Below are 25,154 nucleotides of genomic sequence, written 5' to 3' on the forward strand. Positions count from 1 at the left end.
CAAGGGCAGGGCCTGTAAAGTAGGCAGGGAAGATCACGGCGCCTGCGCACAGGGAATACAGGTCCGGCCCTAGCGAGAGCGCGCCGGTCGCAAGATGGCTGCGGCCATGCGAGGCCTTGCTGAGTGTGCGCAGCGGGTGGCGGAGCGGCCCGGACAGCAGGGGCAGCGACGACACTAGCTCAGTCTTCAGCCACTCTTCTACAACGCCACCCCAGCCTCTGTCTGCTTCGTCCGAGATGGATCTGGCTGTGGTTCCCGGTGCAGCGGGGCCCAGCAACGTCCCGGCCTTCCTAACCAAGCTGTGGACCCTCGTGAGCGACCCGGACACAGACGCGCTCATCTGCTGGAGCCCGGTAGGAGCTGGCATGGGCCGGAGCGGACTTCAAGGGAGGGTCCTGTTGCGGGAGGGGACCTGCTGAGGAGAAGCGGCCTGCGAGTAGTAGGGCTTACCCAGGTTCAGCCATCCTGGCATCCTTGAGGGAGAACGCCGCTGTCTGGGGAGGAAGTGCGCCCCGCCCCCAGAGCCACTCGCGGAGAGTAGGCCGAGACCCAAAATCCTACATTTCACTGGGTCGATTAGGACGGGGCTTCCAGTTCAGGGTCTTTGCTCACAGAGAAATAGTTCCCAGAGTCCGTCTGCCTTTCTGCTTTTAGGCAATCATTCAGAGTAAGTGGAAGGCCTAACGATGCATGGAATAAGAGCGAGAGTAGGAGGATGTGAAGCCTAAGTTCATCCCTGATAGTCTCCAGACGCCAGAACGGTTTTGCCCGGCCCTCAAAGGGCGGTGTTGGACCCTGTTCTGTTGCCTGGCAGCGGGCTGTGTACACCGCAGACCCTGCTGGTCCTGCATCTCTAGCTTGCTTGCAGAGGCGGTTCCGCGTTTGTGTCTCTAGTTGGAAAGTAGAATCTGCTGGTCACATATGGGTTCTGAGGGCCAGAGCGCAGAGCTAGCAAATGGTGGTGACCTAAAGACAGGCCGTCCTGATCCAGAGGGAGCCTTTGGAGGGATGGAGGCAGCAAGGTGCCACCTACTTGACCTCCTGCAAGCCAAATCTGGCAGGCCTCTCCAGCTCTGCTGAGCACTGCCCCCTCACACTAGTTTCTTAAGCTGGCAAGAATGGAGACAAGCCTGGGTAGCAAGTAGAGGCCAGGCTTCTGCCTCTCGGTTGCTTGTTTGTTTAAACTCTGCTCTGCCCAAAGAGTGCTTGGGAATAAAGAGAAGACGAGAAAGCCCAGGACTTCACTTTTCAGTAGACATTCTTTGTGATTAGCCCATGGGCTATGTGTGGGCCTCTCTCACCATAGTCCTAGAAAGGGGCAGCATGTTTTCCTGAATGCCATCTTCAGTTCACAACCTCTCCTGGACTTCATACTCCTGGGCAGAGAATACGACCTTACAGTTGTATCTTTCCCCCTCTGTTTTCTTTGACTGAAAGAGAACTTTCTTACCTAGATCCAGTAGGAATACCAGATATCCTCTCAAATAGTCTGAGCTTAATCCTATTAGGAAGATCCATCCTGTCTGGTAATGTGCCTGCTGTTTCTGCTTATAGATTGGTCCAAATGTGGGTGAGGTGTCAATGAACATTCTTCTAGGACAGGATGTTCTGATGAGGGCCTCTCAGTGTGAAGATGGATTTGATCTGCCTTGTGACCTCCCTTCAGCCACACAGCTGCATGTCACCTGTAAGCCTTGTTAGCATGTTGGAAGTAGTCTGTACAGAGCAGCAGTGGACTCTAGCTGGTATAACGGCAGTCAGTGGGAGCTGGCATGACCACGAGTATAGAAATTTAGAAACCAAGCTCTGGCATGGAATGGAGAAAGAAAATCCTTGTCTGGCCCACACAAAGACAGCAGAGCCTCTTGGATCTGGCTGTCTGGACCATGGATGGGAAATAACACCCCTGACCCATGTCCTGTGGGTCACTTACATTGTCAATGCCCCTGACCCATGTCCTGTGGGTCACTTACATTGTCAATGCCCCTGGCCCATGTCCTGTGGGGCACTTACATTGTCTTGGTAGCCTCTTAGCATCATTCCACTGCAGAAGGTCTGGGGTCCACATTCTTATTCTGAGTGGCTTCCAGATAAAAATTGTCTTACCCTTCTCAGACATATCCTCCTCCTTAAGGGAACAGGGAGCCTGTCAAGCCCCAGAAATCTTTACCTGAGCTTTTCTAGGTCTGGCTTCTCATTCCTACTACATGGAGACAGACTAGATCTCTGCCTTTCTCCAGTTCTGTGGCATCCCAGTCCCTATCGCTGGCCCTCCTTCAGTTACAGATGCTCCACAAGAACAAGGGCCTTAGGAGATGCAGGGGTTTCCCCAGACAAATCCTGGGGGTCAACACACCTTTGACCAGATAGATTTAGGATCCCAGTAAGATCCATGCAAGCATTAAACGCAGATGTGGATGGTCCTCGCTCAGTAGGCTTCTCTTCACCTTGTACCAAAATTGCCTCCAGATCCAGCACCCAGAGATGCAACAAGTAGGGCCGAATACTTGGGAAACAATTAATCCATAGGGTCATTTCTCAACCCTAGCTTTCTCTCCTTTGTGCTGTGGTTCCTGTGTTCCCTGAGTAAGACTTTTGCTAGGATTGTTGGCAGAGCCACTTCAGTGAATTTTGAAATGGGGAACAAAGCCTAAACAAAAAAGCAAAAGCTTAGAACCTATGTTTAACTTTATCACAATTTTGTAAGATCATTTTGTCCTGTTTTAGAAATATTAAAAAGAAACATGAGAAATAAGTTTGTCTAACTTGAGAGAGTACAGATGGTGGTGGTTTGTGTTTATTTTTTATTTTATTTTCTTCTAGTTTTTAGAAGGTAAATGTATATGTGCGTCTGTGTATAAATCCGTGGTGTATAAAGTCCAGAGAGGAACATCCAGTATCTTCTCTATTCCTCTGCCTTGTTCCCCTAAGACAGTGTCTCTCACTGAACCTAGAACTTGCCTTTTGTCAGCTAGACTGGCTGGTCAGCAAACCCCAACAATCCTGTCTACTCCACCCAGTGCTGGCCCTGCTGGCGCACACAGCCACACCCAGCTTTGCATGAGTACTAGAAAATCCAAATTCATGCTTGTGCGGCAAGCTCTCTTTCCTACTTAACCATCTCTTCATCTCCTGAATGTGTTTTTATCCTACTAACCAACCCAAGCACTGTTGTCCTACTAGGTCTAAAGAGATCTAGACTAGGCCCCATTTGCCCTTTGTGCTGACTTTGGTGTGCTAGCCCCAGGAGCTACCTGAGGGGCTTGAGAAGCAGGAAGAAGGCCACATGATTTGTGCCAAATAAGTGCTAGGGCTAGTGGAGAATGAGCCAGAGTGGAAATGGAAGCCTTAAATATTCAGGGAGTTTTAAAAAATGGAATGAAGTCTCATTTTTAAGACATCTCCTGCTTTTTGATAGCCTTTACAATGAAGGATCTTCTTGAATTTTGTTACTAGGTGCCTCTCTGGTCTCACCCTAATCCTAGCCTAATGATGTAGTTCTCTTTGAGAACAGCAATGACTATAGGTTGAGCATCTGGGGGAACCCTGTAATTGAATAAATTGGAACCACTCAGCAAGGTCTCTTGAATACCAGTGCTCACTCAGACAGCCACTGTGCAGGAGCTGGGTCCCAGGGTAGGCTATTGGTGACCAAGTAGTTCGTACAGTAATACAGGGGCAGGGCGCCCATCCACCTCAGTATTCTTCATGGGATCACATGAAGCATTTTCAAGCAGCGTCTCAGCCATGGTTGATATCCAGAACTCCTAGCACAAGCAGGGCCACTCCCGTTATCCAAGCTCTGACAGCCGGATGAGCTCATTCTCAAATGGACAGCAGGAACTAACAAGTCCAGTAACCTCACCCTTACATACCTGGCAGCAGACTCAAAATGTCAGAGGTCATGTATAGCAGAGGTAAGTTGTGGTGTGTGCTGCAGGTTCTGGAGGCTCTCGTGCTTCCAGCAATAACAGTCAGGCAGTGTGTTGCACAACACTCTTCATCTAGTACTTCTAGTATGGAGGAAAACTAAGGCCAAAAGGTTTGGCTTAGAGCTAAAAAAAAAAAAAAAAATCCATCAGGTACTGTGTGTATGTGTGTGTGTGTCTGTCTGTCAGTCTGTCTGCCTATCTAGTGTGTGTGGTGTACATGTCAAGTATTATCGCTACTCCACCTTGGGTTTGTGTGTGTATGTATGTATATATATTTTTATTTTATGTATATATGTGTTTTGCTTGCGTGTACTTCTGTATAACATGTATATATACCTGGTCTCTGCAGAGGCCAGTTACAGGTGATTGTGAGCTGCCATACAGGTGCTGGCAATCAAACCCAGGTCCTCTGGAAAAGTAGCCAGTAAGGTAGTCTGCTCGCCAGTCCCTCCACCTTGTTTTCTGAGGCAGGGTTTTTCACTGGACAAGAGAGCTCACTGATTGTAATAGGCTGGCTAGCCAGGGGCTCCAGGGCTCCTGCCTCTGCCTCATCAGTGCTGGGATTACATGTACTCACCACTGTGCCACCATTTGTGTATGTGCTAATTAATTCTTTTTCTGATTTGTTTTTGGTTTGGGTTTGGTTTTGAAACAGGGTCTCTCTGTGTAGCCCTGCTCTGGAATGCATGTAGACCAAGCTGACCTCAGACTGAAAGAGATCCTCCTACCTCTGCCTCCCAACTGCTGGTATTAAAGATATGTACCATGCCTGGCCCTTGTCTTTCATTTCAAGGTTTATTGCTGGGCATGATGGTTCATGCCTTTGATCCCAGTATTTGGGAGGCAGGTAGATCTCTGTGAGTTTGAGGCCAGCCTGGTCTACATAATGAGTTCCAGGGCAGCCAGGGCTACACAAAAAGGACTGCCGCCACCCCACCCCCCCCATATTATTTTATGTGTATGGGTATTTTGCTAGCACATAGTAACTGTGGAGGCCAGAAGAGGTTATCAGGGTCTATGGAGCTGTAATACAGACAATTGTTAGCCACCAAGTATATCTGGGACTGAACTGGGTCTTCTGCAAAAATAAGTGCTCTGACTGCTGATTGGGTGCTAGAGTTATGCAGGCACTTTACTAACTATTCACTGAGCTCTCTCTTCAGCATTGTGTGTGTGTGTGTGTGTGTGTGTGTGCCATTCCTGTGGCACAATGTACAGGCAGATGTCAAATGACAACTTTAGGGAATCCGTTCTCTTCCACCACCATATGAGTTTCAGGGATCAAACTCAACTCTTTAGGCTTGGTGGCAAGTGCCTTTGTGCATAGAGCCATCTCACCAGCCCTCCTTGTACCTTTTTAAAGCAGGGTCTCACTGATTGACCAAACTAACATTGAATTTGTAATCCTCCTGTCTCAGTCTCTCAAGTAGCTAGGATTGCAGGCTTGTACCCCAGTCTTCCCTAGTCACTTGCTTTTTTTTAGAATGTCATTTTGGATTTGTACCTGAGGGGCCCTCCTTACCTTTCCACAGAGAAAAGGACCAGCAGAGATCTGTATACTGATGGGCTCTGTGATCTGACCTGTGTACTTCTTCCTGCCGGGTAGAGGAAGGAGGTAGGGATACAGAGAGATCCAGGAGCCAGAGGTCATTGCAGGCCTCCTTGGAAGAACAGATACTCTGTGTTCTAGTTTGCTTGCTAGAGGACTGCAGACATGCTAGAACACAGTTCTTAACTGAAAGTGCATCCAGCCTGGGGTTAGATCATTTAGGGAAGAGTAGGTATGTGTACAGGGAAAGCCAGAGTGTCTGGGCTATGGATGTACTAGTCTAGAGGGAAGAAACAGCTCTCTTTGGATCATAATGACTAGGCTAGCACCTGCCTCTGGCAGCAGACTTTCTTCAAGTTGTAGCAGGAGGAGGAGGCTAGCCTCATAGACTGTTAGAAAAGAGGTACTTAGTCCCTGAATACTCAGCCCCTGAACTTGGTGCCTACAAGTACTGCCAGGCTCCCAATTCCAACGTTCTACACCTCGTGATAAACAAAGTTGACTGGGCCGTGCGTGTGTGGTGGTAGTGGAGGTTGGAGTTGCTGGTGGCTGGGCATGAGAAGGAATGTGCTGGTTCTGACACTTGTTTCAATTCTCTAGCTTGCTGCTCTTAAAGCCCAGAAAATGGGACCCAGAAAATGGCCAAGCAGCTAAGCGCAAGTGAGGGAGCAAATACATCATCAGCCTCTTCTGTGGAGATACAGAGAAACTAAAGTGGCAAGGACTGTGAGTGGCAAATACTCAGAGAGCAGGTGGCATACTTCATGGAACACCATGGCCGTTAGGCTTCTGGAATCATGGAACCTTTGAGAAAATATGCATAGTTTCAGGTTGGCTCTGAATAAAATGTATTGAGACAGAATTCTATATCTATTTCCAGTTGTTGGTCTGTAGAAAATAAGATCACAGACTGGAAATAAGATCACAGACTGTTTACTGACAACTGTATTTGAATTTACTAGCTGCGTTAGACAACCACTTCTGCCTGGTCATGGCTCCCTTAGTTCCACTGACAGATTTTCATTATACAACTATAAGTTGTAACACCCCCTTCCGAAAACTGCTTATGGTCAGCAAAAGAGGACCCTTAAGCCACTGAGGTTCAGAGATAAACATTAGCTTCATCACAACTTCACCAGCTAGCCCTAGAAAATCATAATAGCTATTAAGGAGTTAAAACCATTGAGCAGCACTCAGGCATTAGAAAGTAGATAAAAACTGAGGAAAGCCCACATATAAACCTTAATAAAAACAAATCAGGAAGAAGTAAGACTGACTGTTCAAAGATCACAGGATAATTTACTTAGGAAATCCTAAAGAACCTACACAGGTTTGTGAGATCACACAACCCAGGGTCAGTACACAGAAGTGAATTGTATATCTACATATGAACGATGACTTATTGAACTGTGGTAGGGGTAAAGAGAAGGCTCGGCAGTTAAATGCTTCCTGATCTTACAGAGGGTTCAATTCCAGTACCCATGACAGGGCAGCTGACAACTACCTGCCACTCTCTACTCCAGGGGATCTGATACCCTCTTCTGGCCTCTTCAGGCATGCACACATGCACATAATCTTTTTTTGTCTTTTAGTTGAAATATTTTTAATAGTATCAGAAAACACAAGTCTTTGGCAGCCACTGTGAGCAGGTAAGAGCTCCATCCTAACGTGGAATAGGTTGTGTTCTGAGTCTTGAGGTCGGACAGTAAATGCCACCCAGAGAGCATTTCCGTTTTAGTCCAGAGAGAGCCTGTGGACGACGCCCTTCCTTGCGATTCCCACTTGTGGTGGTTGCTGTTATTCCGTGGTTATTCCTTGGTTTATAGCTGCATGACTCCAGTCTGTCTTTGTCATTGCTTGGCATTCTCCCTGAGTGACTAACTTTATTTGGCTTTCTTCTTGTAAGAACATTAGTCCATTCAAATTAAGGATCCATTGTTTTCCACTCTGACATCACATCTGCAGCAACCCTATTTACAGATAGTTACATTCTGAGGTATGGAGGTTAGGGCTGGAATGTATCTCTCTCTCCCCCCCCCCTTTTTTTTTAATCCCTTATTCCTCTCTTCTCCTCTCCTACTCCCTCTGCAACCCTTCTTCCCACTATTATACCATTGCACAAATCTTTTCTTTCCTTCTTTCATTTATTTTTTCCATTAAAACCCACTGAGTTCAATTAGTCGTGTTTGTACGTGCACGGGTGTGAGGTATTATTGGAATATGGGTAATTTACCATTGATTACGCCCCTTAAGAACAATGACTCTGCCCTCTCCTCCTCCCCCAGCAGCCACTACCAAGCAGTAGCTCATCAGCCTTAATAGTGCATCCTGTGCCCCTTCCCCGTCTGTGCTGGAAAGTCAGCAGTCCTGCTGATTACAGGCCAGCAACAGCTGCCATGTGTTCATCAGTGCCATGGCCAAGCCCTGTCCCATCTGCCCATTTGTACATTCTTTTCAGCTCTTTCATCAGTGACATTCCCTGAGCCTTGGTGTGGAGTAGAGTGGTCTAGATGTCCCTTTTAGGCCTGGGCACTGAACAGTCATTCATTGAGTCTACCTTAACTACTGCCCATTGCAAAAATAGATTTTTTTTTTTTTTTTTTTTTTTTGGTTTTTCGAGACAGGGTTTCTCTGTATAGCCCGGGCTGTCCTGGAACTCACTCTGTAGACCAGGCTGGCCTCGAACTCAGAAATCCGCCTGCCTCTGCCTCCCAAGTGCTGGGATTAAAGGCGTGCGCCACCACCACCCGGCCTAGATTTTTTTTTTAAGCAAAGGTTGAGAATAGCACTAATGTATGGATATAAATATTTAGAAGACCATTTGACAACATGTCCAGTTTGCCATCATCAGTTGTAGATTCCCCCAGGGACTCAAGTTCCCAGTCATGGACTTTGAGCAGGTTTACAGTGTCAGGCATAAACTTGAGTAGGCTTCCAGCTCAGCAGGGTTGCTTACTGCTACACATTCATGTCACTGTTGTACCACGGGACAAGTCTTGCTCAGCAGCAAGTCAGCACTGTAGAATATGGGGTCCTTCTAAGCAGCTTTCATAAAGGAGGCATGAAAGCTTGCTAGCTGGAGTACATTTCTAGATGAGCTCCAACTTGATTTCTCTCTGTCTTGTAACCAAAGTGTGTGGTATATTCAACAATAAAGATGTTTTGGGTTATTTGTTGTTTGCTGTGTTCTGTTTTTTGGTTTTTCAACACAGTTTCTGTATGTAGCCCTGGCTGCCCTGGACCTAACTCTGTAGACTAGGCTCACCTTGAACTCAAAGAAATCCACCTGCCTCTGCTTCCTGAGTGGTGGGATTAAAGGGGTGTGCTACCACCACTTGACTGGGATGGTATTACCAGACTGTCTCTACAATGAAAGCGTTGTCACTAGCAGTTGTCACCTGCATTGTGCCCAGTGCTCCCATTTTTCCCTATTTTCTTTTCTTTAAAAAAAAAAAAGATTATTTATTTTGTGTATGTACGTGCGCCTGCACGAGTTTATGTGCAGGTGCCCATGGAGGTCGAAGGCATCTGATGCTCTGCTGGAGTTACAGGTGGTTATGTGCTGCTTCAAACTCAGATATCTGCCTGCAGCTATCTCCTGAGGGCATGCCCTACCCCCACCACCCCCAGCTTTGATTTTGTTTTGGGGGGTGGTGGTGGTTTCAGGGTGGGTGTTTTGTTTGCTGGTTTCTTTGAGGTAGGGTCTCACTGTGTCATCTCACAGACTTATTTGTCAGATGTATAGCTAGCAAAGAGTTTTTCCCAGTTCTGAAAGCTGCTTCTTTACTCATTTAACAGTTTCCTTTGCTATTTAAAACCTCTGAAATTTCATGAGGTACTACTAGTCAGTTATTAGCCTTATATCCTAAGCCACTGGCTTCCTCCTCAAGAAGTCTTTACCTAAAGTACAGCCAACTTGCTTATGGCGAATGATCTTTTAAATGTGTTCTTAAATTCAGTTCACAAGAATTTTTGCATCTATATTCATCACTGAAATCAGTCTGTAATTATTTTGAGGGACGGAAGGGTTCAAGGCAGGTTTTCTCTGTGTAGCAGCCCTGGATGTCCTGGAACTCACTCTGTAGACCAGGCTGGCCTTGAACTCCCAAGTGCTGGGACTAAAGGCATATACTACCACTCCCTGGCTCAATTTTTTTTTCTTAATTTGTGCTTTTTTTTTTTTTACTTATTTTTACACAATAATTTCAATCTCAGCCTCCCCTCCTTCCACTCCTCCTAGTCTCCCCCACCTCCCTTCTCCCCCAGATCTACTGTTCCTCCATTTCCTTTCAGAAAAGAGCAAGCCTCCCAGTAGTATCATCTGAACACAACATAGCATGGTCACAGTAAGACTAGGCACAAACCCACAAATGAAGGCTCAGTGAGGCAACCCAGTGGGAGGAAGAGGGTCCTAGGAAAAGGCAAAGACAGACACTCCTGTTCCCACTATTAGAAGTCACGCAAAAACCCAAGCTAAAGAACCACAGCGTGTTTACAGTGCAGACCCATGCAGGCTCTGTGATGCCCCTTCAGTCTGTGTGAGCACCTTCCGGCCTTTTTCTTTGTTGATTCTGTGGGCTGTGTTCTGGTGTCCTTGACCTCTGTGACCCCTAGAGTTCTTCCTTCTCTTCCAAGGACTTGCTCAAGCGCCATCTAATGTTAGCATCTATCAGCTGCCTGGCAAAGCCTCTCTGATGGTGATTGAGCAGAATATCATTAGGAATAATTTCATTGACTTTTTTTTTTTTTTTTTTGGTAAGTCATGGCCAGTGTCAGGCATGGGCTCCCTTTCATGGTTTGGATCTCAAGTTAGATCAGTCATTGGTTGGCCACTCCCATGTGCTTTGAGCCCCAGCACATCTTGCAAGCAGGACAGGCGTCACAGCACCAAAACTGGCAGGCTTACCTGGTGTCTTAGGGTGTCATTGCTGTAACAGACACCATGACCATGGCCACTCTTATGAAGGACAACAGTTCATTGGGGCTGACTTACAGGGTCAGAGGTTCAATCCATTACCATTATGGTGGTATCCAGGCAGGTATGGCGCTGGAGGAACTGAGAGTTCTACCTCTTGTTATGAAGGTATCTAGAGGACTGGCTTCCAGGCAGCTAGGAGGGTCTCAAAGCCTATCCCCTCAGTGACACACTTCACTTCCTCTAACAAGGCCACACCTTCTACTAATGCCACTCCCTTAATACACCAAGCATATTCAAACCACTACATCTGGCTCCATGTCCTCCATTGCTAGGAGTCCTTGCTAGGGTCAGCATCATTAGTGCCAAGAAGTTTTAACTGCTGTGTTTCCACAATGCCCTAAACCTCCCAGAGTACAGTCATCTCTTCTTCAGACCCTCTTTCCCCAATCTGACTCCTCCTCTTATGCACACACTCCCCTAGTCCACCTACAAATCTATCTCCACCTCCCAGGGAGACTCAGGTGTGCCCCTTGAGCCCTCCTAGTTACTTAGTCTCCCTGGGTCTCTGGATTCTATTGTGATTATCCTTAACAGCTAATACCCACTTGTGAGTGAGTCTTTCTGGGTCTGGATTGCTTTGCTCAGAATTTTTTTTTTCTAGTTTCATCCATTGCCTGCAAATTTGATGATGTCATTTTTTTCTAACAGCTACATAATATTCCATTATATAAATAGACCACATTTTCTTTATCCATTCTTCAGTTGAGGGACATCTAGATTGTTTCCAGATTCTGGCTTTTATGAATAAAGCTGCTATGAACATAGTTGAGCAAGTTGTCCCTGTTGGGTGGTATGGTATCTTTTGGGTATATGCCCAGGAATGGTATAGATGGGTCTTGAAGTAGAACTATTCCCAGTTTTCAGAGAAACCACTAAGTTGATTTCCAAAGTATTTGTACAAGTTTGTACTCTACCAGCAGTGGAGGAGTGTTCCCCTTGCTCCACATCCTTGCCAGCATGTGCTATCATTTGAGTTTTTGATCTTAGCCATTCTGACTGGTGTAAAATGGAATTGTTTTGATTTACATTTCCCTGATGAACTGAGGACTTTGAACATTTCTTTGAGTGCTTCTCGACCATTTGAGATTCCTTTGTTGAGAATTCTGTTTAGCTCTGTACCCCATTTTTTAATTGGGTTATTTGTGTTGTTGGTGTCTAACTTCTTGAGTTCTTTATAAATTTTGGATATTAGCTCTCTGTAGAGTTAGATGTAGGGTTGGTTAAGATCCTTTCCCAATCTGTAGGCTGCGTTTTGTCCTTTGCCTTACAGAAGCTTTTCAGTTTCATGAGGTCCCATTTATCAATAGATCTTAGAGCCTGAGCCACTAGTGTTCTGTTCAGGAAGTTGTCTCCTGTACCAGTGAGTTCAAGGCTATTCTCCTGCTTCTGTTCTATCAGATTTAGTGTATCCAGTTTTATGTTGAGGTTCTTGATCCACTTGGACTTGAGTTTTGTGCAGGGTGATAGATAAGGATCTATTAGCAATCTTCTACATGTGGGCATCCAGTTAGACCAGCACCATTTGCTGAAGATGCTCTCTTTTTTCCATTGTCCGTCTATCAAAAATCAAGTGTCCATAGGTGTGTGGTTTTATTTCAGGGTCTTTGATTCGATTCCACTGATCAACATGTCTATTTCTATACCAATACTATACAGTGTTTATTACTATTCTGTAGTACAGCTTAAGGTTAGGAATGGAAGTTCTTTTATTGTTCAGGATTGTTTTAGCTATCCTGGGGTTTTTTGTTTTTTTTTTTGTTTGTTTTTCCATAGGAAATTGAGAATTGTCCTTTCAAGGCCTGTAAAGAATTGTGTTGGAATTTTGATGGGGATTGTATTGAATCTGTAAATTGCTTTTAGTAGGATGGCCATTTTTACTATGTTAATTCTACTGATCCATGCGCATAGAAGATCTTTTTCCATGATATTTCCTTCAATCAATTTCTTTCTTTAAAGACTTAAAGTTTTTGTTATACAAGTCTTTCACTTGGTTGGTTAGGGTTATCTCAACATTTTTTTTTTTTTTTTTTTTTTGTGGCTCCTGGGAAGGGTGTTGTTTTCCTGACTTCTTTCTTAGTCTGTTTGCCATTTGTATATAGGAGGGCTACTGTTTTGGTTTGTTTTTTAGCTAATCTTGTATCCAGTCTCTTTGTTGAAGGTAGTTTCTTTGTTTGTTTGTTTGTTTGTTTGTTTGCTTTCAAGGCTGGGTTTCTCTGTGTAGCCCTGTCTGGAACTCACAGAGATCTGCTGCCTCTGCCTCTCAGGTGCTGAGATTAAAGGCACTTGGCTTTATCTGTGCTTTTATCTGCTTTGGGTATCCGGGTAATACTTTACTAACAAGAGTTTGGTTAGGGCTGGAGAAACACCTCAGTGGCTAAACCTTAGACTGTGTACTCCTCTTACAGGGGATCCAAGTTCAGTCCCAGCACGCACATCACACAGCTCATAACTGCCCATAACTCTAGCTCGAGAGGGATCCAATATCTCTAGCCTCCATGTGTACTCATGTGCACATACTCAAACAGAGATCTGCATCATTAAGAGAAAAGTGTAGTTGGGTGGTGCTCCTTCCTTTGATGTTTTCTAGAATAGTCTGAAAAGCTTTGGTGTCAGTTCTTTGTAGATCTGGTAAAATGTACCAATAAACCCATCAAAACCTGGACATTCAGGCTGGAGAGATGGCTCAGTGGCTAAGAGCACTGACTGCTCTTCCAGAGGTCCTGAGTTCAATTCTCAGCAACTACATGGTGGCTCACAACCATCTGTAATGGGATCTGATGCCCTCTTCTGTTTTTGGTTTTATTTTTGTTTTTTTTGTTTGTTTGTTTGATTTGGTTTGGTTTGGTTTGGTTTGGTTTTTCGAAACAGGGTTTCTCTGTGTAGCCCTGGCTGTCCTGGAACTCACTCTGTAGACCAGGCTAGCCTCGAACTCTCGAACTTGGAAATCCGCCTGCCTCCGCCTCCCAAGCGCTGGGATTAAAGGCGTGCGCCACCACCGCCCAGCCTGATGCCCTCTTCTGGTGTGTCTGAAGACAGCTACAGTGTAGTCACATACATAAAATAAATAAATCTTAAAAAAAAAAAAGAGAGAGAGAGAGACCTGAACATGCTGTGTCTTTTGGAAGTTTAATTACTGCTTGAATTTCACTTTTTGTTATAGATCTAAATTACTTATCTTGATTTAATTCAGATGGGTGATATATGTCTCAAAATGATGATCCATCTTTTCCTTTTAGCTAGTTTGGTCAGAGATTTGTCAATCTTTTTGTTTGTTTTGTTTTATTTTATTTTGTATAGACAGGGTTTCTCTACATAACCCTGGCGTCCTTGAAATTCACTATATGTACTTGGCTGGCCTTGAACTGACAGACTACCTGCCTCTGCATCCCACCCAAGTACTGGGATTAAAAGTATGTGCCACCATGCCTAGCAATGGGTTTGTCTTCCTTATCCTTTCAAAGAACACTCTCTTTTTTTTTTTCTTTCTATTCTCTATATTCAAGTTTTTTGGTTTTGTTTGGTTTTTTGGATTTTTTTTTCTCCATTTCACTAATTTCTACACTAAGATTAAATAAAGATTTTGGGTTTGGCCTTCTTTTTCTGGGGCTCTAAGATATATCATTAAGTTACTTATTTGAGGTATATACTAATGCCTGGCATCTTGTTGGCTTTGTGGTATTTGAGGTTTTTCCTTTCTGTCTTGCTTAACTGTCCTTCTATTCTACTATGATTTATCCCCTCCTTTGGCTCATGGGTGGTCTCCTTTTCAGTCTAAAGGGTTCCTTGAAGTATGTTCTGTACATCTTACTGACCTGACTGTGAACTCCTTTTCACAGTCTGTTTCTCCTTCCACTGTGCCAGATAGCTTTGCTGGATAGAACAGTATGTATTGACGTGAAAACTTCAAAGCTTGAAATACATCCTTCTAGCTGGGTGGTGGTGCACACCTTTAATCCCAGCATAGGGACCTGACCTCCGTGACCTCCGTGAGGTCAGGTCCAGCCTGATCTACAGAGTGAGTATTTCTTTTTTTTTTTTTTTTTTTTTTTTTTTTTTTTTTTAAATATTTTTTTTTTTTTTTAGTACACTTTATTTTATTTATGAGTACACTGTCACTGGCTGTCTTCGGACACACCAGAAGAGGGCATCCAATCTCATTACGGATGGTTGTGAGCCACCATGTGGTTGCTGGGATTTGAACTCAGGACCTCTGGAAGAGCAGTCAGTGCTCTTAACCGCTAAGCCATCTCTCCAGCCCCATACAGAGTGAGTTCTAGGACAGCCAGGCTACACAGAGAAACCTTATCTTGAACTCCTTCCCCTGCCCCAAGAAAACAAAATACAACAACAAAAATAACTCCTTTTATAGTTGCTTAAGTGAAATAAGTATCAAATACAGGCCTCCATTGGTGTTCTAGAGTAGTATTTTCATGGAACCTACACATATTTTCCCATGTAGTTTAAATTATTCCAGGTGATTTATAGTAACCACTATGACATAAATGCCGTATGGATACTTTATGATGATTTGCATGGTTAATAATGGAAAACCAAGCCTGTACATGCGAAGTGCTGGGATAGTTTCTTTAGTACCTTAAGTTTGCTGTTGGTAGAATCCATAGGCAGAAAATTTTTTTTTTTTCAAAAGTAATTTCCAGTCATAATCTCCTGTTCCCTTTTTTTTTTTTTTTTTTTTTTTTTTTTTTTTTTTTTTTTTTTTTTTGGACAGGGTTTCCCTGTGTAGCCCTGGCTGTCCTGGAACTCACTCTGTAGACTAGGCTAGCCTCAAACTCTCGAACTCAGAGATCCGCCTGCCTCTGCCTCCCAAGTGCTGAGATTAAAGGCGTGCGCCACCAACGCCCGGCTTTTCTTTCTTTTTTTTTTTTCTTATTTTCTTTCATTCTTTTTTTTTTTTAAGTTTCCTTATTTTGTTGTCCTTGTACTCAAATGTACTGTGCTTACTGATCAGCATTCTCTGGTGGGTTTGAAGCAGAATCTCCCTTGGGACATGTACCATTAGTGATGCTCTGTTTAATGGTTCTTTTGCTGCTTCAAACATTATTTCCTTGTTTCTCTGACTGTATTTATTATTTTACATGTAAGTGTTTTACCTACATATATGTGCACTGCATCCATGCCCGGTGCCCATGGAGGCCAGAAGAGGGTGCCAGACCCCCTGGAGCTGGAGATACAGACTTGTAAGCTGCTCTATAGGTGCTCCGGACTGAACCTTGTCCTTTGCAGAACCAGCTGCTCTTAACTGCGAGCCATCTCTCTGTCCCTTCAGCATGTTTACAGCAACATTGTATCTTTTGTTAAGTTTATTGTCTTGTCCTTCGTGGACAGTCTCTGCTGTTCCTCCTTGTCCACCATGTGTGAGTCACACTTCAGTTTTTGTTGGTCTTGCATTTTCTGTCACTAGTGTATTATAATGGGACTCAACAGACTAAATTATCTCGCTTGCTTACTACTTGTGACTTGGCCAGGCTGCTTCAGAAAGACTGCTTCTCCTTGATGACATTCACTGCCTCGAAGTTGTCGCATTCAGCATTGAAGCACGAGCAGTTACTGCCTGGTCTTGCTGCTGTTTTATGTAATGCTCTGGAACATGGATTATTAGGCAGTCAGATCTAGTAAAATTCGTGAGCATTGGTGAAGTTGTCAGACTGCTTTTCTTGGGGTATTTCAGTGGGTTCATTGAGCAAAAGCAGATTTGAGTTAGTCTTACATTCTAATCCCAAAGGGCTCTTTAGCTTACTTTTCCCATCTAGGTAGACTGGCCTGGAGCTCAGCTCATGTATTGTTGGCACACACTGGGGCTTGAGCTTTCCAATACTGTTTGACCTCAAGTGAGCTAGAGCACCTTCCTTATGGACTATAGCTACTATACTTCGCAGCTGAACACTCTGACTATGCATCTTCTGTCCTTCCTGCCAACTAAGGTGAGGGTGGTTGGACCTGGTCTTCTCTGCCCCTGGAACTAGGGTCTCTTATCTGGGAACACTGTGAGGTGGAAGACATGTCCAAACAGTAATGTGATCTCTTCAACCTATAGATAGAGAAGACACATCCTTCCAGAAGTATCCTTAAACCTTGACAAAACTAAGGAGAAGGGTCCCTACAATTTAGCCACATCTTCCAGGGTGCAGCATGTGATATGGGGGTTAGTGCCAGGGGTAGTAGACTGTAGTTTGTGAAAGACACTCAGTGATCCAATGGGTTCTAGTGGTTTCATTGGTTTCTCTTTTTGCTTAATGCATGTGGGACAATTTCAGGGACATTAATTGATATAAACACACTTGTTGTATGTTACTAGAGAGGAAGCACTATCCCAGAGCTGCACGGTCCCAGTCCAATGAGATTTTCCTTCCATCTTCAAGGATATGAATTCCTGATTAGACATCTTCATCCTGCAGCTAATCAGTGGCTCATCTGTACGGATGTGGCTGTGAGTTGGCTGCTTGCAAGGCCCTTCTTCCCTGGTCCTGAGTTTGGCAGTTGGATTATGGAGTGACTGTGTATGACCGTGTATGAATCCCTTTTAGTTTTTTTCTGTTTGAAGTTCATTTAGTTTCTTGGATGTTTTTCATCAAATTTGGTATGTTATTGATCAATTTTCCTAAATTATAGTCATTTGTCCAGTCTCATCTTCTGAGATACCCATTAAGCATTGAAAGTCTGATGATGCCTTACAGGTCTTTCTCAGTTCAGTTCATTGTATTCACTCAGTCACTGTTTTATTGCTGTGAAGAGACTCCAGGACTGCAACTCTTACAAGAGAAAACATTTCATTGGGGGATTGCTTACATACAGTTTTAGAGAGTTAGTCTGTTATCATCAAAGCAGGGAGAATGGTGGCATGCATGGTACTAGAGTAATTGAAAGCTATGTCCTGATCCAGAGACAGACAGACACAGACAGACAGACAGACAGACAGACTGGGTCTAGAATAGGCTTTTTAAACTTGAAAGCCCACTCCCAATGGCTGTCTTCAGTCCATAGCCTCGGTTGTCTCTTCTCCCTGTTCTCATCTTCTTGAGTCCCCAGGTGAATTTTTAACCTGAGTTGTGCTTTACAAATCCAGAATATCAACTTGGTGTTTCTTTTTCACTTTTTATTGCTTTCCTGAGATTCTCCATTAGTAGGACATCATCCTTACACCTAGTCCTTCATATACAGTTCTTCAGGTCTTTGGCCATACTAAAAGTTAGACTCTGTATACTTAGGAGTCCAACATAGGGGCTATATCCGTTGCTCTTTCTTTTCTTTCCTATTATAAGCTATAGCTTCTCTTTTTAATTAATCTTTTAAAAAATTAAAGGGGACTCAAAATGGTTACTTCATAATTCAACTGCAAACTCAAGACAGGGAAGGACCTTGCAGGCAGTACAGTCATTCCACTCTAGTTTGAGTATACACACATACATGTGTGTAGAAGTTAGAGGACAACTTGTGAAGTCGGCTCTCTCCTGCCGTGTACCTGGGTACCAGGGATTGAACTCAGGCTACCAGGCTTGGCAGTAGTTGCCTGCCGAGCCATCACACCAGTCCCAGCCGCAGCTTCTTGTTTAAATGCCTCATTGGTTCTGACTCTCTGCTGATATGTGGTGGCTACTGTGAAAGTGCAACGTCCCTGCATCTCTCACTTCCGTCATTATGCCATTGTTGGTTCTGGTGAGTCCTCTGGACTAATTATGTCGTGTTTGTGTTCTTGGTAGCCATTACACTTTGTCCAGCTGACTTAACTGAGTCAAACTGAAATTTCCTTTAGAGAGCTGGATCCAGTAAATGTGCATCTTTCCTGGGGCCTAGAGAGACCCCATCTTTATATGCAGATTCCCATCTTTAACACATAGCCTAGGAGTGATAACCCAACTTTCTATCCTTCTTCCCATTTGTGCCAGAGGGAGAGCTTATGGCCTTCATAGGTCTTCCTGAGCATGTACACAGCTCTAATGTGTGCATAGTCTTTGAATTCCCAGGAATATTTCAGAGTCTATAATGATCCCTCATTCACAACCTTTTAAGGTTTCTGGCTAGCCTGTGCTATACATTATCTCAGCAGCCAAGAACAATCTTCTTCTATATGTTCCTTTATGTCTCTGGATTGGGACAGCCTCAGGTCCAGCAAAGCTAACCTTGAGAGTCTTCTAGCACCAAGTCCTTGAGTGCTCTCACCCATGTTCTCAGTGCTATTGCTGCCACTGGTCTACGGCTGAGGGAAGAATGGGGACTAAACAGTTATATAAACAGCCTCTCACTGATATCACACTCCTACCCATGCTTTCCCTGCTACTTAGGAGTCTCTTCCTCCTGTGTCCACTTGCCTATTGTTTCTGTTTAAGCCTGTTTCATTGCTCTGCATGTTAGAAAGCAGCCTTGGTGGTAATTCCAACACCTTGGGATCCTTTTATTTTACCTGTCAGTATTATAGTTCTCCCACCCCAATGAAGACACCGGTTCCTTAGTTGATCTGTCTTGCATATCCATGAGAATACTGTCCCCTACCCACCATCAGGCCTCTCCATTCCAGAATCAAATGCCTCTGAATTGCCTTGGCTCTTCAGCCCCTCCTAGTAGTTCTGGACTGTGTTCAGGGAAGCACTAGTACAGAAGTACAGCCCCAGTATTCAACAGTCTCAGGTTTTCATCAGGTTGAAAAATAAGGGGATATTTCTGATCAAGACTGTCTTCCAGAGCAGCAACAAGTTCATGCCTGTTTTGGCTGCCACAATTTGGAGCTTTGTGTGTGTGTGTCGTCTGTATGTCTGTCTGTTCTTGAGCATATATATGTGTGCCACATGTATGCAAGAGCCCATGAAGGACAGAACTTGGAATTACCGACAGTTGTGAGTTGACATATGAGTGCGGGGAAACAAATCCAGGTCCTCTATTAGAACAGTAAGCACTCGAACCACTGGACTATGTCTCCAGCTGATCTTAGCTATTCTTAAAGAAAGTTTGCTGATTAAGACTAAATTCTAGTCAATCCCTAACGATGACCACAATGCTGTGGGTAATTTATGAGTCTAAACCTAGCAACTGAAAACTGCCAGGGAGTTAGATCCTGTCTCTGGCTACATGGTCCTCATTGCTCAGACCTAGGTTCCATGGCTTGGATACCAGCCAGAGAGTCCTAAGATTGAGCTCACCTCCTGCTACCTCTATGGAAGGAGACTGTGCAATGCCCACCACATATGGAGAGACGCTTCAGGCCACACTGGAAATGTTATGGCATGTGCTACATATGATCTGCCCATGTGTCTCCTGACAGAGTGGGAACAGCTTCCACGTGTTTGACCAGGGCCAGTTTGCCAAGGAGGTGCTGCCTAAGTACTTCAAGCACAACAACATGGCCAGCTTCGTGCGGCAGCTCAACATGTGTGAGTATCTCTTGCAGGATGGTATGCCTGCTTCCCTAGGTGTGGAGAAACAGACCCCAGCATATTGCTAAGAAGTGGAGGCCTGGGTTGGCTGAGGAAGGGTCCTCATAAGTTTGAACCTGAATTCTCCAGGGAAGAGTATAGGATATGAGGCCCTAACCTAATAGCCACACTTCCATTTGCAAGAGGGGGAGAAGCTGTGTGGGGACAAGGTCTTTTCCAACCAAGACTAACTTGCTATGGTAAATGGACACCAGTCAGAATTTCACACAGTTTTCTAGGAGACCCCTTGCCTGCCCTAGGCCATGGCTAGGCTGTTGAAGTTCTGGTCCCTGGCCCTCAAACAGAACTCTCCCCACCCCTATATGCACAGATGGCTTCCGAAAAGTAGTCCACATTGAGCAGGGTGGCTTGGTCAAGCCTGAGAGGGATGACACAGAATTCCAGCATCCTTGTTTCCTACGTGGCCAGGAACAGCTCCTTGAGAACATCAAGAGGAAAGTGACCAGCGTGAGTCACCAGCCCTGAGTACAGCCCCTCCCTGTCCTCAGATATCCCTGCAGGCTATGGGCTGGGAGCAGTATCTAGTAGTGCTGCAGGACTAGCCTAAAAGCATAGCCTGTGCTCATCGGTCTGTGACCCCCTTCCCCTTCCCAGTGTTTCCCAGACCCTCCTCATTCCCTGGATGCCTAGGTGAAGCACAGGAGCCTACCACACTCCAGAGCCACTTTCGACTCTTGTATGCCCCACCCCTTAGGTGTCCACCCTGAAGAGTGAGGACATAAAAATACGCCAGGACAGTGTCACCAGGCTGTTGACAGATGTGCAGCTGATGAAGGGGAAACAGGAGTGTATGGACTCCAAGCTCCTGGCCATGAAGCAGTAGGTCCCCAGGCTCAGGAGGGTGGCCAGGTTGCTTTGGGTCTCCTACCCCACCCACCCTGCAGAGCCATTCAAACCTCCTTCCCCCTTCCTAGCCTGCCTTGGTTCTATGGCAAAACCTTGTCCTGAACATCTCCAAACACAGAATGGGGATGCACCCACTTCTCACTCCCCTGCTGGGCTTCACATTTTTAGGATTTGAGCATACAAAGCCTATTTCCAGGTGCCTCCCTGAAAACCAGGGCTGGCAGGAGCTGACCCCAACAGTCCTCGGGCCAGTCCCACTGTTCTCTGTTCACAGTGACTTCAACTCCCCCTTTATCACTCAGTACACGGCATCACAGTTCACAGCTGCCTTTTACCCCCAAACTGAGGGTAAGCCGCAGTTTAGGATCTTTCCCAGAGTCCTGACCTGTGTGTCTAGCCAGTATGTGATAAGTCCCCCATTTTGGATAGGATCCTAAGGTGTACCATCAGATTCTATCCATGTCCTGCCTCAGTCCTGGTTGACACTTGAATCCTGCCCTGTAAGTAGAGCGGAGTTAGGGAATCAGTGGTGCAGTGAGCCCTCATCTGGTCCAGCCCTGTCCATCAACAGCCTGGCTCTCTGGCTCTTCTCATGTGACCCAATTGACCCAGCCATGTGTTGCAGCGAAAACGAGGCCCTGTGGCGGGAAGTGGCCAGCCTTCGGCAGAAGCATGCCCAGCAGCAAAAAGTTGTCAACAAGGTGGGCAGGGCTGGTGGTAGGTGGGTCCCCTGCATGACTGGGCCAGGGTGACTGTATCATTTCTGCCCCACAGCTCATTCAGTTCCTGATCTCACTGGTGCAGTCGAACCGGATCCTGGGGGTGAAGAGAAAGATGTGAGGCTCTGGGAATGTCTACACTGTCCACTCTGACCCTGCGCTTTGGTGTCCTCTGCTTGCTGTATATCCTGGGCACCACCAAGGTCTGTGTAGGCAGTTGACCTGTCTCTTCCCTGCAGCCCTCTGATGTTGAGTGACAGCAGCTCAGCACACTCTGTGCCCAAGTATGGTCGACAGTACTCCCTGGAGCATGTCCATGGTCCTGGCCCATACTCAGTAAGCACCAAGCTCCATGGGACTGCCAGTAAGTGTGTAGTGGATGCTGGGTGGCCCAGGCTACCACGGGTATGCCTTGCATGTGGCCTTTGTCTCTAATTGCAGGCTCCATCTCCAGCCTACAGCAGCTCTAGCCTTTACTCTGATGCTGTCACCAGCTCTGGACCCATAATCTCCGATATCACTGAGCTGGCCCCCACCAGCCCTTTGGCCTCCCCAGGCAGGAACATAGATGAGAGGTGGGGCTGCAGTACCTTTGTCCCTCCTATCACCTTAGTGGGTCAGCCTTTATGGACTTCGGGCAGAGTTAGAAATGGGTGGGACTAACTTAGGCTCCTCCTAACATGTCTGTCATTGTCTAACATGTCCAGGCCTCTGTCCAGCAGCACCCTGATCCGTGTTAAGGAAGAGCCCCCCAGCCCACCTCACAGCCCTCGGGTACTAGAGGCGAGCCCCGGGCGCCCATCCTCCATGGATACTCCTTTGTCCCCAACTGCCTTCATTGACTCCATTCTTCGAGAGAGCGAGCCTACCCCTGCTGCCTCAAACACAGCCCCTATGGACACAACCGGAGCCCAAGCCCCCGCACTCCCAACCCCCTCTACCCCTGAGAAGTGCCTCAGCGTAGCCTGCCTAGACAAGTGAGTGCTATGCCCACCCTGCCTCCCTATAGCCTCTGAACCCCAACAGCATGGGATTTCCTCAGGCTGGACACAGGGTATCTATGTCTTAGCGAGGCACAATCCCTGCAGTTTGCTGGGTGTGATGGGTTGGATCTGTTCCCCCAGACCTGAGTGAGGTTGAAGCTGGGGAGGGAGACCAACCACATTACTAGAAATGGGATATGCCCCCTGCCTCCTGGGCCACCCTTACTACTGCCATCACCCTCTCTTATGGCAAGCCCCAAGATCTTTGGGTCTGTCCACTCTCCCTAGTCCTGAGATCGGGAATGATGAGCCAAGGCCCAGCCTTGGCCACCACCCCTCAGGTACACCCCAAAAGCTGAGTAAGCGAGGACGGTGGGCATAGACTCCCCCGTCCCCCGCCTGCAATGGGGGGGCTCTTGTCTTTGTATCTTGCAGTTTGGCTCGCGCTCCACAGATGTCTGGGGTCGCCCGCCTCTTCCCCTGCCCCTCTTCCTTTCTGCATGGCCGAGTCCAGCCAGGGTTAGCGCTGCCCCCACTTGGGAGGGAGGAGGACTCCGCCAGGCCCTCTCCCACAGCCATGGACCAGTTCCCAACCTGGGCATAGCACTTGCCCTGCCTGGCGAAGAGCACCAGGGGATGGTCTCACAGGCTCTGCATCTCCACTGACTGGCTACCATTTGCACAAGCCCATGGCTGTTAATAGGGACAAGTTTCCTGCCTGCCCCAACTACCAGTACAAGCTGCTACAATGAGCTTCCTGTCAGAGTAGGGTAGGCCCCGTGGCACCTACAGAGCCATTTTAACTGCCTTGCCCATGGCTCAGGTGTGTCCATGGCCTAAGGCTTTCTGGTCTGAAGGAGGTCTACCCGCGCCAAGCACAGTCCTGTTTCCTCTCCTTACTCTCTTCCGGGTGCAGTGGCAAGACTGTCAAACCTGAAAAATCTGCCCTCCTATCCATTTCTAGAGCCAACACCCCTTGTCCTTTTTCTCCACCTCCTTCTTGGCCCAGCCTCAGTAACTACTAAAGCCTCCTAGGATGTCCTGCCCCTGGGCCTTGCTATATTCCACCCTTAGCAGCCATAGAGGGCAAGCTTACTACCTGTCCTTTCAGCATCTTCCCAGAGATATACACACACAGTCCCCCCAGGCCATGCTGGCTATGCAGAGGGACCTTGCTTGGGGGGCTGCAACCAAAGGGGAGCCCTTCTCCAGCAGGAGTGTGGCTGGGTGGGAACCTGGGGCACTAGTTCACCTGCCCACTTGCCCTGGGCCAGGAACGAGCTAAGTGATCACCTGGATGCCATGGACTCCAACCTGGACAACCTGCAGACCATGCTGACAAGCCACGGCTTCAGTGTGGACACCAGTGCGCTGCTGGACGTGAGTCTGGTCATCCCTGCCCACCCTGCTCCATCCTGCCCACAAGCCAGCCCTGACTTCCCTCCCTCCTCCTGCAGCTGTTCAGCCCCTCGGTGACCATGCCCGACATGAGCCTGCCTGACCTGGACAGCAGCCTGGCCAGCGTGCGTAGGCGGGCAGGGTGGGGGGCAGAGGGGGCCATCAACAACCCTCACTGTGTTCTCTGTCCCACAGATTCAGGAGCTTCTGTCTCCACAAGAGCCTCCCAGGCCTACTGAGGCAGAGAACAGTAACCCCGACTCAGGTAAGCTAAGTTTCTGTGCTACTCCCAGCCCTCACTTCCAACTTGCCCACCCCCACCATCCTGACCCATTCCCCACAGGAAAGCAGCTGGTGCACTACACGGCTCAGCCTCTGTTCCTGCTGGACCCTGATGCTGTGGACACAGGGAGCAGTGAACTGCCTGTGCTCTTTGAGCTGGGGGAGAGCTCCTACTTCTCTGAGGGAGATGACTACACGGATGACCCCACCATCTCTCTTCTGACGGGCACTGAACCCCACAAAGCCAAGGACCCCACTGTCTCCTAGAGGTCTCAGGAGTTGTAAGGCTGGCGAATGCCTGGCCCCCAACCTATCCCTAGGACATGGCTAGTCCTGGAGAGACAAAACAGTTGGGCAGTCCAGGGGATCCTAGGTCAAGCCACAACAACCGCAGTGGAGCACAGATGGAACTTGGGCCTGGGCAGTACCATGGATCAAGAGGAAGGTCCTGAGGGATGCATACCTTCTGCCTTCACCCCGCCCCAGGTCTACTCTCTGATCAGAGCTTCACAGCCAGTCTTGGACTGACCCTGCAGGGTGTTCATAAAATTGTATTTTGGATTTTTACATGAGAGTCCCCTTTAACCCTTCACAAATAAATCAATAAATAAATATATCTACATATATACATACATATACACACAGAGATGGGCAGATGATAAACAGACAGGATCTACTGTGGCCTCCTGTGTTTCCTCCTGCCCTGAGGGGTCTGGAAGGTGGGGATGTAGACAAGGAGTTCAGAACTCACTACATGTCTCTGGAAAAATACAAATACCTGTGATACTCCCTAGGCCAACCTTGATGCCACAGAACTAGTATTTGCTCACAGCTTTTTCTTTAGGTGACTGAAAAAGACAATCTGCCCCATGTTGTCAGCAAGAGTGTTCTGCATGGTCATGCTGGACATATTGGCAGAGCCAGACTCTGTATCTACCAGGTACTGGAATGGTTCTGAATTTGTTCCTGCTGTCTTGGACCGGGGAAAAACAGGTGGAAATGGCCTCACGGGTAGCCTAGG

At 46.7% G+C, this 25,154-nt stretch overlaps 1 protein-coding gene across 5 annotated transcripts; it reads left to right on the forward strand.

Moving 5' to 3' along the window:
- On the forward strand, positions 1-24,773 carry Hsf1 (heat shock transcription factor 1). 5 transcript variants are annotated; one of them, XM_028778898.1, is made up of 14 exons: positions 1-353; positions 19,734-19,842; positions 20,216-20,352; positions 20,600-20,724; positions 21,377-21,452; positions 21,526-21,587; positions 21,710-21,806; positions 21,912-22,045; positions 22,178-22,447; positions 22,889-22,972; positions 23,728-23,833; positions 23,911-23,976; positions 24,047-24,116; positions 24,195-24,773. In XM_028778898.1, the coding sequence occupies exons 1-14, from the start codon at positions 237-239 to the stop codon at positions 24,398-24,400; spliced, it is 1,659 nt and encodes a 552-aa protein (XP_028634731.1). In that variant the 5' UTR covers positions 1-236; the 3' UTR covers positions 24,401-24,773. The 5 variants fall into 5 exon arrangements, with proteins under 5 accessions (XP_028634731.1, XP_028634733.1, XP_028634734.1 ...); XM_028778899.1 differs by having other exon boundaries at positions 85-353; positions 22,193-22,447; XM_028778900.1 differs by lacking the exon at positions 23,911-23,976.
- Positions 24,774-25,154: the final 381 nt, after the last annotated feature.

The sequence above is a fragment of the Grammomys surdaster genome, unplaced genomic scaffold (genome assembly GCF_004785775.1).
Source record: "Grammomys surdaster isolate TR1022 unplaced genomic scaffold, NIH_TR_1.0 342, whole genome shotgun sequence".
Taxonomy (NCBI): domain Eukaryota; kingdom Metazoa; phylum Chordata; class Mammalia; order Rodentia; family Muridae; genus Grammomys; species Grammomys surdaster.

Bases quoted from the DNA above. Each gene is read 5' to 3' on its own strand.
- Hsf1 (XM_028778898.1), top strand. From the start codon at position 237: ATGGATCTGGCTGTGGTTCCCGGTGCAGCGGGGCCCAGCAACGTCCCG. The intron at 22,046-22,177 runs GTGGGGCTGCAG...TAACATGTCCAG, and splicing joins GGCAGGAACATAGATGAGAG to GCCTCTGTCCAGCAGCACCC. The intron at 22,448-22,888 runs GTGAGTGCTATG...TGTATCTTGCAG, and splicing joins AGCGTAGCCTGCCTAGACAA to TTTGGCTCGCGCTCCACAGA.